This window comes from Oryza brachyantha, chromosome 3 (genome assembly GCF_000231095.2).
Source record: "Oryza brachyantha chromosome 3, ObraRS2, whole genome shotgun sequence".
NCBI lineage: Eukaryota > Viridiplantae > Streptophyta > Magnoliopsida > Poales > Poaceae > Oryza > Oryza brachyantha.
In genome coordinates, this window is record NC_023165.2 from 25092649 (window position 1) to 25108671 (window position 16023).

Consider the following 16023-nt stretch of genomic DNA (forward strand, 5'->3'; position numbering starts at 1 on the left):
ATGTGGCCGGTGGATATATGGATCGATCATGATCATACAATCCATCGGTTCTGTGTTTGATACATTCACCAGGCGAAGCATCTACTTCTCTCCTTTTTTTCTGTTCTGTTCCTGGGAAATGAAAATGAAATCCCTATCGCACAAATTGCCACTCTCGAATCATATCACCCGTTTGAGTCTTGTACGTCGCCTAACCGACATGAGAGGAGGGATCGATCTCTTCTTCGCCCGTTTGAGCTAGCTCTCGTCGCCATAAGCTTCCTGACAGATCAAACATCCGGATTACTACGCTTTTGTCGATCTGATCATCTTAATTCGTCTACTCGATGCAAGTGTTCGGTTCGGTACAGACGAGAAATCTCACGGCACAAGGACAAGGGTGATGGTCGGTCCGAGTATGAAATTCTGCGTGGTTATCTTTTGGTTGTTTGAATAAAAAGAAAACAACATATTTATAAATAAAAGATAAATTATAAATAAAAAAATTATATACATGCTCTTCGTGACGTAAAAACAAAAGCTAAAAATAACAATAAATATCTTAAATATAACTTTAAATTTAATATTTAAAATTTTAGATTTTAACTTACGAGAGTATAAGTAGAAGCGAAAATGGAAAGGTCCTCATCTGCGAAAGCAAACTGATGGCAGACATAGACGTGACTAAACGGCTCATAGCGAAAAGCAGATGACACACACACTATGTATATCTCTGCTACACTGCTTGTATATTCCTCGCAAGCAATTGCATTCTCATCTGGTAAAGATCATGTTGGCTGTGACTTGTGAGCGATAAATGGTTTGTCAAATGCCAATGTCATACTTAACCAGGAGAAGTGAACAGGTGATCAGTTTAATTTGATTCCCATGTACTTGTTTGATTTTGATGAGATGAGTGACGGAGGTGAAGGTGTACATCATATGCAAACATGACCAGATTAAGGGCTCCATCGTTTCGCAGTTGCAACTGCTTATAAGCCAAAATTTAAATTTTAGAACTTAATTTTAAACTTGATTTTGTGGTTTTTTCCTCGTGTTTTGTTTTACACATTTCGCTTTTGAGTCGCTATGAACACGCATATAAAAGTTTTACCTGCAAATTATTTTTCATTTGTAAAACGCGTTTTTGCTTATTTCTCCAAAAAGCGAAACGATGGGAGCCCAAGGCACAAGATTTTTTTTATCTTGCCTTTTTTTTCCCCTTAACTTTTATCAGAGCACACTGACTGGAAAAGTGATTAGAACTGGACGAGCTTTACTGGATGGATTAGAAAGGCACTCCTCCCTTTCATGTGATGTGAATTGTCACCATGGTGTGTGTCCCTTTGAACAAATTGAGCTGGCACCATCTGATCTGTGTAACTTTTTTTACTTAAGAGGATAAATGGATATCACTATACCCCTATTGATAAACTCTAGCACGAACTTTACTAACCCGTGATTATACTTAAGATATTACTATATTAGTTGCATGCACATGATTGGGTAGATAGAGGTGGGCCTTATATTGGGCCCATTAAGTAATTTCGCGGCCCATAATTGGGTGCACGTTTACTTTAGCTGCTGGGCCTGGAGCCTGGGCGCCTCCTCGCCGTCCGCCGCCGCGAAGCCTCTTGCTCGGAGTCGGCGCGGGCGGCGGTGTCGTCGGCGGCGGCGAGGCGGTTTCTACGTGCCAGCGGCCCCCGTGCGGAAGGCCTTCGACGATCCAGAACCGGGAAGCTAGTGCTACCGCCGGGGAGGCGGCGGGCGCGCTTCCGTCTCGCCGGCGGCGGGATGGCTTCCACCAGCGGGAGGCCGTGGGACCCGACCGTCTCCCTCCGGCTCGGCCACCCGGCGCTCGTCATCCTCGAGCGGTGCGGCGGCGGCGCAAGGCCGTTCAGGGCCATCCTCGCCCACATGCTCCGCCTCCGCCTCGCCTTCGAGACGTTCCCCATGAGCAGGCTCCTCCACTTCGCCACCGTCTCCTTCCCGCAGTACGCGCGCGTGGCCGATCTCCTCTTCGAGCACTTCACGCCTCGCCCCAACCTCTACATCTACAACCTGATGCTCTCTGCGGCGGCGGCGGCGTCCTCCTCCTCGCCGGGCCGACCGGCTGCTCTGTACAGGTCGATGCTGGCGTCATCCATTTCGCCCGATGAGCAAACCTTCCTGTCGCTGCTCAAGTCGGTGGACGGGGAGAGCCGCTCCGTCGGGAAGCAGGTGCACGCCCACGTCGTGGTGAATGGCTTGCATTCGCGTGTTTACCTGCGCAACTCGCTGATCAAGATGTACCTTGACGCCGGCAATGTGGAGGCGGCGGAGGCGATGTTCCGGTGTGCGCCGACGGCGGACACGGTGTGCTGCAACATCATGCTGTCCGGGTACGTCAAGGGAGGATGCAGCGGGAAGGCGCTGCGGTTTTTCCATGGCATGGCGTCGAAGGGGGTTGGTGTTGATCAGTACACGGCTGTTGCTCTCCTCGCTTGCTGCGGACGCCTGAAGAAGGCGCTTCTTGGTAGGTCTGTCCATGGCGTCGTCGTGCGCAGGATTGATGTTGCCGATAGGGGATTGATTTTGAGTAATGCTCTCCTGGATATGTATGCAAAATGCGGAGAAATGAACAAGGCCATGAGAGTGTTCGGTGAGGCTGGTGAAAAAGATGGCATCTCGTGGAACACCATGGTTGCAGGATTTGCTAATGCTGGCATGTTGGACCTTGCTAGCGAATATTTCGCCGAGTCGCCTGCCAGGGATATAATATCCTGGAATGCTCTTCTGGCTGGATATGCCCGATACAAAGAATTCACTGCAACGATGAAGTTATTTGATGATATGCTGGTTAGTTGTGTAAGACCTGATAAGGTGACTGCTGTTACTTTGATTTCTGCAGTTGCAGGCAAGGGAACACCAAATTTGGGAAAGAGTATCCATGGTTGGGTGGTTAAAGAGCATGGAACTCAGGATGCTTTCTTGGCATCTGCTCTTGTTGATATGTACTGCAAATGTGGAAATGTCAAGCTAGCCCATGCTGTATTTGAGAAGGCCATGGACAAAGATGTTACCTTGTGGACGGCTATGATATCTGGCCTTGCATTCCATGGCCATGGAGGCATTGCATTGGATCTATTTTGGAAGATGCAAGCAGAGGGTATAGAGCCTAATGGCGTAACATTGGTTTCTGTTCTCAGTGCTTGTAGTCATGCTGGCCTTTTAGATGAAGGGTTAAAGATTTTTGATTCCTTGAAGCAAAGGTTCAACATTGAACCTGGAATAGAACACTTTGGCTGTATGGTTGATCTCCTTGCACGATCAGGTAGGCTATTTGATGCAGTAGATTTAGCTAGGAGGATGCCAATGAAGCCAAGTCGGTCCATATGGGGTTCCATTTTGAGTGCGAGTTCAGCTTGTCAAAATACTGAAGTTGCAGAAATTGCATCGAAGGAACTACTCTGTCTTGAACCTGCAGAGGAAGGTGCATATGTTTTGCTTTCCAACCTGTATGCTGCTGAAGGTAACTGGAACTGCAGCAATGAAGTAAGGGAGAGTATGGTAAGGAAAGGAGTGAGAAAATCAGCAGGTGCTAGTACGTTTGGCTGTTGATGCCAGTGCTTCATATGCTAGGTATGTCTCAATTGTGTGGGTAGTAGGAGTACTGTTTTTGCAATGCAGACTTCCTTCTCCCAATAAACACATGAGTGTAGTTTTCAATCTGGGCAACATCATTGTTTTTCATAAACAGCTAGCTATATGTTATTGGAGAAAAAATTGATGCTAAAACAGCATCTGTGCTTATCCACTCCCTTTAATTGATTTCTTCTAATTTATATGCACACAGCATATTCTGAATACATGCTGATTCTTTTCTTCTTCTGGTAACCGGTATGCAAGAATTGAAGCAGAAAATATTTTTCTTTGATTGATAAAAGATCAAATTGCAGGGAATGCTCCAGACTCATTAAGAAGAAACCTGCACTTGTATGTAAGATAGTATACCACTAGTCATAAATTCTGTATATGCCAGAGACCCCTTCTGTTTTAGTCATTATTAATTCTTTTTCTTGAGTTAATTCATTCTATGCTTTAATTTGACTGAAGCCTGCAATGTTTGCACTAACATTTAACTATTTACTGGTTATAGAAAAACTTGATATAAAGATCTACCAGATCTGTAAAATAATCCCATTGTTATTTTGTTTTCAAATGTTATTAAAAAAATATGAATCAAGATAAGGTTACTGAGACTGCTAGCTATTCCAGACAATATTTAACAAGAATATATTTATAGCCAAAATATAATATCCAAGTCCTCTGATAAAATTCATTAGGTCTTTGAACTGTAGCTTGCCAGTTGGCCCAGAATAAATTCAATAGGAAGCCCCATATCTTTGTTAGATGCTGATCAAGTATGACTGTGTAGAAAGTATACTTACAAGCTGATACGAGAAACTGAAATGTTGTAAATCCCATATCTTTGTTAGATGCTGATCAAGTATGGCCATGTAGAAAGTATGCTTACAAGCTGATATGAGAAACTGAAAACTGAATGTTGTAAATACCTGAAGGTTCAGAAGTGGAAACAAAATCTTGTACATGCCTTAGGGTTTGTCTTTAAAGTGGGAATCCTACTGAGCAGTGCAAAGTTGAGCCTACTGAATTAGAATAATCAGGAATTTCCCTCTGCTTGCATAACCAAACAAACTACTACTGATGTTTTTACTACAAACAAACGTCACAACTTATGTGGTGTGTAAATGTGTCTTTTAGCAGGTACAGTTTCATGAACCTGGACAAGATTGGGGGTGACAATGACCGCTGACAATACCACATTCTTATCAAGCTACAATCAGCAAGATTACTAGTCCCACTGCAGCAATGGAATAATGTGGTAATTGTGCAAGTGATTTTCATCATCAGATTTCAGGTAATGATCACTTGTTCCAGTATTTTCTTTTTCAGGAGTAGAATTCCAAATAAATAAGTTTATTCCCACAATATACTAAGAGCTGATCAGCTGAATCAACTCTCTCATAGATGATTTTTTTTCCTGCTACCATTTTGTTATATTTAAATAGAATTGTTAATTATTACCATTTACCTCTATTTTTCATCACCACCTCAGCATATCAATGCATTTCTGTTCTCACCATCTTCAAGTATAGTTTCAGCATTCGTCAATATTAATATATTATGGACGACAGTCGTTAGTTCTCTAAAGAAACAGTCGTTAGTAGTTACTGCATTTCTTCCTTGAGCCATCCCGTCACCTGCACCCCATTCAAGCTTACACTATCTTTGTTTTGGATTATCCATTTTTAACCACACTCCACAGCACCAACTGTGCGCCATGACAACCGCTGCACACACATATCCAGCTTTGCTGAGCGTACACATTCAGATGTAGGCACCACAAACATCCATATCAGCAGCAGTGCATGTAAGCTGCGTTTGGAGGGCGAAATTAATTCACACTATGCTGTCGCTTCAGTGCCTGATTTAGGAGTACGTTCCAACGTGTTCCTCTGTCGGCTGCAGGTGTCATGCTGTCTCAGAGGTTGGCATTTGGAGGCCTGCAACGGGCGGTCCAGTCGGTTGGAGTATATGGCATTGACTCTCGGTGGATCCTTGCAGCTGGAAAAACGGATGTCCAGTACACCATATAATGGGACACTGCCACTGGACATGTAGTAGCAAGAGTCATACAGATGCTGTTCTAGAAACCTGACATTGCTTCAAAGGTGCCGCCAACTTCAAAGGTTACCAGCAATTGTTTTACTGCTGAAAGCCTGAAAGATAGTGCCTGAGTGGTGAGTGTTGTACTACCACAAAGCAAAACGATACGAGTTCACCTGTATTGATGAGGACAGGGTTGTGATCAACTACTATCCATATAATCGTATTCGATGATGAGCTTGGTACGAATACGATGACCCGATTTATAGTTGTATACATAAATACATAATGCATGCACATAGTATGTTATTGTGACTATTCAAAGGACATGCCATTAGATTGCTACATGGATATTGCAAATGCATGGGTCAAAGATTTTGGCGAGAAACTTATAAGTTTGGCACAAATTATTTCAAATAGCTCTACAATTTACTTCCTCCGTCTGTGTTCGTCTTAAAACATAATATTTTTGAGCATTTAAATTTATCTTAGAGTATAATAACTTCTTTACCAACTTTCTTATATCAAGTAATCATGCTACTATCTTTGTCCCAAAATATAAGAGAATTTGGCTATGTAATTATATAACAAAAATATCTCATAGATACATACAAGTACGTCTGTTAGCTGATTTTTTTCATTGTCACACGACCAAATATCATAGAGGTGTCTAATCCAAATTAGTAACAATAACCTATCTTATAAGAATATTTTCAAAGGTATAGCATAGGACCGAGTTTTTCTAATTCACATGAGCAACAAAATCCATCATATAAGACTAAGTCATGCATTAATCAGCAAAATATTTTCTATTGCCCTTCTTTCCATTTTAGCCATCCCATACAATAAAATATCCTTGTCATGCATAAAAATAATTTTTTATCTTTCTTCCATGCTATTATATTTGCTTGTGGCGATGAATATAGTCAACTAAGATATGTCTTTGTACATAAGGAACAACGGCTCAAAGTCGATTATTTAATCTTTATTGAAAAAATATTGCATAGGATGGATAAAAAGAAAATGATGGTAATATTTTTTATTGATTAATAGACCATACTCAGACTCTATCCATGCTCTTATAGGATGTGTTCTTGTTGCTAATCTGGACTAAAAAACATTCAGTTATACCAATGGAATAGAGATAATATACGTTATTGAGTAAAATACGTGACCGGTTCTTAAACTTAGGAGCGTATGTTATTTAGGTCTATAAACTTTTAATTACATGTTTAGGTTTAATGAATCATATTTGGTTCAAAACTCATTTGACTTAAGTTGACCGCTGACGTAGCATTACACATATGTACTAGATTTTCAAACAACCACAGTTAGCTTGAGCCAAATGAAAATTTGACCGGTTATGTTTAATTAAACTAAGGTTATGTTACTAGATGTGTAATTTTGCAGTTTGTGAAAGTAAATGAAATTCGCTCTTGAGTTTAATAATATATATATATATATAATTTAAAAGTTTATGGATATAAATGATATCCGCTCCCAAATTGAAGAACATAGATGCTTTAAATTTACGGATCGCTCATAAGTCTAAGGAACGACAATGTATTTTACTCTGCATTATATTTATTTTATCCGCTCACAGCTATCTCCTGTTTAATATCATCCCACCAAATCTCCACAAGAAAATTCTAGGTATCGTTAATTTTTGGAACAAGCAGTATACGTAAAATTCACCGTGCATATGTCGTAAATGATAAATCTTACTCTTTGTTTTTAGATGAACTACCGAGTAATTTCCTAAAAACCCATAAGTTTACGCGATTTTATTTTGAGAGAATAACTTTACACGATTTTCTTTGACATAACAACTTTACACCAACTGTGCCAAATAATTCTGCACGAATTTGTCCAATAAATATATGTATATATACAGAAAGAGAAAAAAACGTGGCGTCCTGCCATCCGATTGGACACACTCGACTGGATTTTCTTGGCTGTTGCTCACAAGTTACCGGTCAACGGCCCCGGCAAAGGGCAGTTCGGTAATTGAACCACCAAAACGCACGGCATCCCAGCGTCCCGCCACCACCTCCAAATCCCCGAAGCCTCCCGCCTCAAGCTGCTGATTACCCCGTAATTATCCAACTTGTCAAGGGCAAATGTGCCAAAATGTTACGCCATTTGCCCATTTCGAAATTTCGCCGCCGCAGTAACCGCCCTAGCCGCGAGGACGCAGAGCCCGGCTGGCATTTTCCTTGTACCACCCTTCCCTATTTATAAACTTCACAAGCACACCCTCCTGTGTATATCAGTCTTGATAATTGTCGTTATTCCGGACCCGTACCTACAAAACCAGGACGATATTAATCCCATATGGGCATAGTAATTATCATAATATACGATTTTACAATTTTTCCCATACGATTCTACTTAGATCTTTATTAATCTTCAAATTCTACAATATTTAATTAAACTTGTAAGATTTCGATTATTGATAATTTCTCAAATTTTAGTTTAAATTTGATATAAATGATACATGTAGATTTTGCTTTAAAAGTACTATAACTTATTAGATTTTATTAATTTATTATAACACAAATTAATTATTAGGATTTTAAAAGTTTAACCAAAATTTGTCGTGAATGAAAAATTATTTGACTAGAGGGAGTATTATTACAACAATATGGATAGAAAATAATGTGAATAACTCAACCCAGGTTTAAACGAAGTTAATTAAACTTTTCAAAATCTTTATTACATACTTCAATCCACATGCCATTGTAGTTTTTTTTTTCTCTAAAATCTGATAGGACCCCAATCCTTTCAATAAAATCCTGATCATATGGTACTGTCAAACAAAAAATGATTTTACCACATCCACTTCAAATATATAAGTAATTTTAGATTATTTAGCAAAAATAAGGTGAAGTTAAAAGATTCTCTTCCAATCACTCCAGTAATCATTTTTAAAATTTTAAGTTGATCAAATTCTTTCCTCAACGATGTGATCGGCTCTATAATTATTAAAATAAATAAATACAAAAATAGCTATATTATAATAGGAATTTGAACAATAAACATGATTATATTTTAGCTTTACATGGAATGGATGACTACGGCTGTGTTGTTTGGTTGGACAAGTAATAGGTGCTACAAACATAGCAACAAGTCAATATATGATTAATTAATTATTAGCTATAAAAATCTTAAAAATAGTTTGATATAATTTTTAAAATCAACTTTTCTATATAATATTTTCATAAAAACATAATTTAACAATTTAGAAAAGTGCTCGCAGAAAAACGCGACCATACACATATGTCTTTACACCAGCTACAGAACTGTGATAATAACGAATTAGGTGAGGGTAGAACCGAAAAACTGCACATTTTGCTATATCATCCCTTCCGTGGGAGTAAGGAAAGGCGAGGGGGAAATAAAAATCTCGCCTTTCTTCCGCGTAGCGTCGTCGGGGGACGAAGCCGAGGCTCGCGAAAGGTAAGGGTTTCCGCCTTATCCGAACCCCGAATCCCCCAATTCCTCCGGTTCCCGCGCGGATTTCGGCCCCCGGCCGCGAGATCCGCCCGATTCGCGCCCCGATCTGCTCTCACCCGGTGCCCGCCTCGCCGGATTCGGCCCCGTGTGCAGGAATTTTTTTTTCTCTGGTCGAGCGGAGCGGAAGGTGTGGGGAGAGAGATGGCGGGGAAGGGAGGGAAGGGTTTGCTCGCCGCGAAGACGACGGCCGCCAAGTCGGCGGAGAAGGACAAGGGGAAGAAGGCCCCCGTCTCCCGCTCGTCCCGCGCCGGTCTCCAGGTGAGCTCCCTCGCTTGCTCTGCTTCTGGGCGCAGCTTGTCTGCTTCGTGAGCCGCGGGTTAGGTCAGGTCTAGGCTCGAAGGTTTAGGGAGATGTTTGCTTCTGACCTATGTATTTAGTTATTAGCTTTGACATGTATTAGATTCGTCTACGGATTGCGTGTTGTTAGTATTTTGTACTAGCAGGTTTTGCACCGTAGTTAGGTGGGTTTTTCTTTTGAAGTTTGGGAACTCGCTGTGTTCGGAGGAGGTTGCGGTAGATCTAGGGAAGCATTTGGGTCGGATGCTATTGTGTTATGATGATTGGTTTACATGATTTGTTTGTTCAGTCAGGCAGCATTACCACATTGAGGAATTGTTGATTTTGTTGTTGACTTACTATTTGACTTACTATGTTTTAAAAGTCAATGCTATCATGCTAACATTACCGAAGAGGAGGATGGTCGCAGGGCTATGTTTGCTTGTGTTGTCTAAGCGAGCTACAGTAGGCTCATGTTCCGTTTTCTTTTCATGAATAAGAATTGATGGTTGGGTCTTGCCCTCTGTTTTCTTCCAAAAAAGAGGAGAGGATGATATATATTTTAGTTTCCGTGACAATACATTTCATCATGTGCTATTCTGGTGATGGTCTTTGCTGAGGCAGTAAGGCCATGGTGGTGTTACTAGTTATGATGATGGTGGATGTTTCAAAACTAGGGGTGATGTGGCAATAGTTTTGGACAATTTGAGGTGGTTGCCGTGGCAAGAAACATGATTAGTGCAATTTATGTTTTTTTTAAACATTTTTAATAAATAATATTACTAAATCTCCTTGGTAAATATTTTCACCATCTGAACTTTTTGGCCACGTCACTCTGCTAGGCGTGGCAAGCCCACGCTAGTGGTTGTAGTGTGACAGCCCTGCCACGCCAGTTAGCTTGGTGTGACAGTTCTTTTTGTCATGCTAGGAGGGGTGACGTGGCAAACAAGGTTCAAGTGAAAATATTTAGCTAGGAGGTTTAATAATAAATTATTTTTTAAAAGGTTTAAATAATAAAAAAATCACAATTTACATGGTAGATCTGTAAATTCTGAATAATGTATATGGAGAGTTGGTAGTATGCTAGTAGCACCAAGGTTGGTGATGCTTTTAGCTAACATGGGAGCCAATCATGATGGTATGGGCAAATCTATGTCAGGCTACACTACTGGTAGAGGACACTGGTTTCGGTTTCAATGTTCAGTTCATTTCCTTGTGTCTGCCACTGCTGGTTATATCCTATGTATGCCTTTGTTGTTCTTTTTTTGGGTGGGGGTGGAGAGGTGGGCACATGCATCTGATTTATGCACATATTTTTTCTGCAACCTATTTCCAGCATCTAGAATGTTCTGTTACTCTGTTACATCATCATGGTCACGTTCTGTGTAAACATGCTGAACTTGTTTATCATCATGTGTTACTTATGTCTGTGGACTGACTTATTTGTGCATTCCTTCTGGTGTCACATCCTTCAGTCCACCTCAAGCATGTTGGCGAGTCAATTGGTCCATGATATATTAGCATTCTTCTGATTGTGAAATCAACTTTATGTGCTACTGGTAGCACCAACACGTCCATGATATGTCTGTGGACTGACTTATTTGTTGGCGAGTCAAATTTATATTTTCTGTTCGTGTGGTATAAAGAAAACTTAACTTGGGTTGTTGAGTTGGTTTAATTAGTGGTTCACATACAAGTTAGTGTTGGTAAATTCTATATTGGACAAGCGAAATTTGCACTCTAATAATTTTCCTATCCATATTTTCAGTTCCCTGTTGGCCGTATCCATCGCCAGTTGAAGCAAAGGACACAAGCAAATGGACGTGTTGGTGCTACCGCAGCGGTCTACTCTGCTGCTATTCTGGAGTACTTGACGGCTGAGGTTCTGGAACTCGCTGGCAACGCTAGCAAGGATCTGAAGGTCAAGCGTATCACTCCTCGCCACCTGCAGCTGGCCATCCGTGGAGACGAGGAGCTCGACACTCTCATCAAGGGCACCATTGCTGGTGGAGGTGTCATTCCTCACATCCACAAGTCCCTGATCAACAAGTCCTCCAAAGAGTGAAGATTTAGGACAGGACAGGAACATCTTTTAGTTTAAAACTGGACTTTCTCCACATCCGTGTGCGATGAGCCCTAGTTCACCGTGTAGGTTTTAGTTAAGCATTTCATAATCATCCATCCGTGTAATGCTTTCATCGTGCTGCTTCAGTCATTCGGAGATTGTATTTGTGGTTTGCTTGTTAAACTTTGATCGGACACTAGACCTTAATGCAAACTTGTTCCCTTGGTTTTAATGTCGTAATCATGTCATAGTAGTACATGGCCCGGTCTCTGCAGTTAAACTTGTACTTCTGTCGGTAGGTAATGCGTTCTGTGCCGTGATTGCTGTTGATGCTGTTGCAATTCTACGGCTGTTCCCTTGTGTACGGCTGATTATGCAGTAATCATGAATGACTCGTAGAAGCTATGCTGCATCTGACTGTGCTTGAGCATTTTTTTTCTGGTGACTCTCTCAGTGGTCAACAACTTTGTTTTCTTATCATTATTTACACTCCGAGCTGACTGGATCCAGCTTAGATATGCGGCAAGTGGAAGTCAGTTTATTCTGATTCGTTTGATTACTGCAGGGGTGGTCTACTCCTGAAAAAAGTCCCGAGATTTGCCCTAATGAAAGGTTACCATTCTGTTCCAAGTCAATTCTTGCATCAATAACCAATACAAGTTGTCCCCCCCAGTTTGTTTGTTTGTCCCAAGAAACTTACTCTTCACTTGCACCCTTGACTGTTTATTCAGGTACATCGCTGGAACAATCCTGGAGGATCTTCACCCGCACCGGTATGAATGATCTCATCTCATTTTTCTCCTGTTGTGTTTTCACGTCGTTTTCGCCACCGTCAGACCCACAAGGCATTGCGTGGCACAGCGTGGGTGGTAATTGATCCAGACCCATGGGTAGTTTCACAACACAACTCAGTTTTAAAAATCTAAAATTTTTTCAGTCTACTTTTTTAACCGTTCCTTAAATTTTGTGGCATGAAGAGTTTGGTCCATTACCACCCCTAGGCATATGTCATATACATGCATATGCTTTTTGTCTAATTCAATTATTATTAAACTTGCTCTTTATGCTCAAGTTTTATGCTCTTGTTATTGAGAAAAGAAAAGCTGTGAGTTAGTAAGTTTCATGCTGAATTGTGGTCGCTGTGACGAGCAAAAAGGCATGAAAAGTAGTGGAAATGTTTACGAAAACCACGCGAGCTCCTGATTACCATTTTCTTCCAGAAAGCGCACCGTCCAGTGTGTCTCTTTCTCCCTTGCAGAACGAGTTAGGGGTAGGGGGGTGATTATTTAGCTTTTTCAGAACGAGTTAGGGGGGGTGATTATTTAGCTTTTTCAAAAAAAAACTAAATAACGTATTTATGAATAAAAAATAATTTATGAATAAAACTTTTATGTACGTGTTCGCAGTGATTTAAAAGCCAAGACCGAAAAATTACGATAATATATTCTTAAATTTAAAGTCAAAAATTTAAATATTGGTTTATAAGCATATACAGAAACGAAAAATGGGACTGGTATTTCTTTTTTTTTTATCTCGGCCTTCTTTTTCCCCATGGTTGGATGCTTCCACCAAGCTTCCTTCCTCTCCTCTCACCCTTATATAAAGGTCTTGGTGCTGTGACCTTGCTTGCTTCTTCTTCACCTAACACCACCACACCTCTCTGCTTGCCACCACCTCTCTCTGAAGCCTGTGAGTGTGAAGGTGGCGGAGCCGGAGCCTGCATGGAAGGGCTGACGAGCGAGCAGATGGTGGCGTTCCAGGAGGCCTTCTTGCTCTTCGACAAGAACGGCGATGGTTTCCACTCTCCTCTTGCCTTCCTTTTGGTGTTTGTGTTTGCTGAGATTGTTGTTTGCTTGCATTTCTTGGTTATACCATATAATTTTGGAAGCAATGTTAGATTTTTAGAGTAAATGGGTCTATGGAATCTTGTTTTATTGCTTCTGTCAACTGTTGATGATAGGGTCGGGAGGATATAGCATGAAGGGAGAAAAGTAAAGGATTCTTGTCTGAACAGTACAAGTTGTTGCTTAGAACTTTCTATCAGATCCTACTTGCTGAGACATTTTTTTCCTCGAAAACTCCTCTGTATAAAGCCGTCTGACCTTATCCGAATCGATAGATTTTTTTTCGATAATGATCTGAATCATCAGATGGCTCAGGTTCTATTTAATGTATTGGTTCTTGTTTTAATTACTGGAGTGGTACATGGGATTGAGATTTCTGTGTTCTTAGGAAACGTTTCTCTGAAGTTTCTACGCTGCCCAATGACAGGGATTTGCTTTCTGTGCGACTAGTTTGAGAGCTTTGTTTGGTCAAAGAATCGATCAGTTTGTGACATAAAAAAAGGTGCTTGTTATTGGCTCACTCGTTTTCTTGACTCTTGAGGGCCCTTTAATCTTTGCAATGTGTAACCTACCTAATTTGTTTAGGAAAAAGTCGTTGAAACATGCTTATCTAGTGGTCAAGTTCCTTAAGTAATACATAATATGTCCTCCAGAACTGCTTTTCTGATGCCTGTGCTGATACTGCTTGCCATTAACTCTATGATCTACACATAGTTATTATTAGGGTAGTAATTAAATCAGAATTAGGTCTTGACGTCTCTATCTTCGTCAATGATTCTGACCGTGTTTTGCACATGGTGTCGTCTTGGTCCCTTTCGGATATGCCCAAAAAACCAATGTGCTGGCAAATAGCAATAGCACTCAACAATAAAAACCACTTCTTTTACAGCCTTCATGTTGCTGACCTAACTGAAAAAAAAAAGATGAACTTGGAACCTGTAATATATATGCAGGATGCATCACCTTGGAGGAGCTGGCTGCAGTGACTCGTTCTCTTGGCCTCGAGCCAACCGATCAGGAGCTCAACGACATGATGAGAGAAGTTGATACGGATGGCAATGGGATCATAGATTTTGAGGAATTCCTGAGCCTCATTGCCAGGAAGATGAAGGTGAAGCCTTGCGGTTTGCTGGATTCTTAATTGATGATCCACATTTATCTGCTAGCCTGCAAACTGAATTTCCAGCACCCATCCATCTGTGTAACTGCATTCCATGTGTATTGCAGGATGGAGATGGCGACGAAGAGCTCAAGGAAGCTTTCGAGGTCCTGGATAAGGATCAAAACGGTTTCATCTCGCCAAATGAGGTGGTTTAGTGCCCCAACAGTTAATTTAGAGTATCTCCAAAGAGAATGCTAATATTTTGCTATCCAAAAACTTGTATTGGGTTCATCTAAAAAAAATATTGGGCATAAAAATTACACACTGCTCCAACAGAAATCTAAAAATGAATAAATTGTATTAGGAACTCATATTTTTGACTCAAACCACTTCCTCCCTCCAACAGAAATCTAAAAATGAATAATTTGGTTTTAGTGATCAACTTTAGACATCTCTTGGAGATGCTCTGAACCACTTCCAAGCTGTTTCTCTATCATTGCTGACAATCTTATTGTTCATGAATCATCATGTGTGCAGCTGAGGACAGTCATGACCAATCTTGGGGAGAAGATGACAGACGAGGAGGTTGCGCAGATGATAAGGGAGGCGGATACTGATGGCGACGGGCAGGTGAACTACGATGAATTCGTGATCATGATGAAGAACGCTGAACGGAAGATATCTGGGTGAAAAGATGCTGCTGTTTCATGGAAGTGAAACACTGATTCCCAAATTAGGGAGCATCGTTTCCACTGTAAATACCATTCCCTCAAGTACTGTATCTGAACCACAAAATCTGGTAATTTCAGCTTGTAAGATTGTGATTGAAAACTATATTAAGGTTGTGTGGTTTTGTTTCAAATGCTGTTTCGTGTATGCGCACTATGTATTAGAGATTGACACACACTCAGAAGGGCATCCATCCATGTTCTTTAGCCTAACAATCTTTTATGCCGTCTTCTAATCATGTCCTGAAAATTCATTTCTTATGAACCTTGAATATTTCATTTCCCTTACTTAGGTGAAACATAGCATGTAATTCAGAAGTCAGAACACTTTTTTCTATGAAAAAAATATAGTTTTTGCCAGAATATACAGTAGATCAAACTATTTTACACCACTGCTGGCAAGGATACTGTTGATGATCAATCTTGGGGAGAAGACGATAAATGGATGCTGAGCAGACGATCATTCCTAAACTGTTTGTATTCCTGATGAAAAATGTTATGTCGAACATAAAATATTTGGATGTAAAGATGCTAGTGACTGGCCCGATCTTTTTCTTATACCTATAGTTATAAGCCAAATTTTAAATTTTTTAATTTAAATTTGGAGATAAATTTGGATTTTTTCATCATAGTTTATTTTTTAACTTTTTTGTTTTTAGATTGCTAAGAACATGTCTATAAAATTTGTACGTAAGAGTTATTTTTTAATCGTTGATAAGCTGGTTCGCTTATACTTAATTTGAGCAAAACAATGACAAAACTACTGGATCCTAGATTGAATGCAATGTTTCCTGTATAAGCATAAAACCTACTCATGATACAGTTGCAGCTTGTGATGATTTT

The 16023-nt window shown here is 40.5% G+C and overlaps 3 protein-coding genes across 8 annotated transcripts; all 3 read left to right on the forward strand.

The window, feature by feature from the left end:
* The first annotated feature begins 1724 nt into the window (after window positions 1–1724).
* On the forward strand, window positions 1725–6057 carry LOC102710291 (pentatricopeptide repeat-containing protein At3g04750, mitochondrial). Of its 6 annotated transcripts, none has more exons than XR_001549781.2 (4): window positions 1725–3600; window positions 3918–3958; window positions 4744–4900; window positions 5512–6057. XR_001549781.2 is itself a non-coding variant. In XM_015834816.2 (2 exons), exon 1 carries the CDS (start codon window positions 1774–1776, stop codon window positions 3577–3579), a length of 1806 nt encoding a protein of 601 aa, XP_015690302.1. In that variant the 5' UTR covers window positions 1725–1773; the 3' UTR covers window positions 3580–3600; window positions 3868–3917. The 6 variants fall into 6 exon arrangements, 1 of the variants encoding a protein (XP_015690302.1); XR_001549783.2 differs by having other exon boundaries at window positions 4747–4900; XR_001549784.2 differs by having other exon boundaries at window positions 3918–3954.
* Window positions 6058–9040: 2983 nt separating this feature from the next.
* LOC102713452 (probable histone H2A variant 3) lies at window positions 9041–11738 on the forward strand. Its single transcript, XM_006650505.2, has 3 exons — window positions 9041–9108; window positions 9259–9423; window positions 11210–11738. The coding sequence occupies exons 2-3, from the start codon at window positions 9307–9309 to the stop codon at window positions 11504–11506; spliced, it is 414 nt and encodes a 137-aa protein (XP_006650568.1). The 5' UTR covers window positions 9041–9108; window positions 9259–9306; the 3' UTR covers window positions 11507–11738.
* Window positions 11739–13110: 1372 nt separating this feature from the next.
* LOC102713724 (calmodulin-like protein 4) lies at window positions 13111–15314 on the forward strand. Its single transcript, XM_006650506.1, has 4 exons — window positions 13111–13300; window positions 14304–14461; window positions 14578–14658; window positions 14990–15314. The coding sequence occupies exons 1-4, from the start codon at window positions 13228–13230 to the stop codon at window positions 15140–15142; spliced, it is 465 nt and encodes a 154-aa protein (XP_006650569.1). The 5' UTR covers window positions 13111–13227; the 3' UTR covers window positions 15143–15314.
* Window positions 15315–16023: the final 709 nt, after the last annotated feature.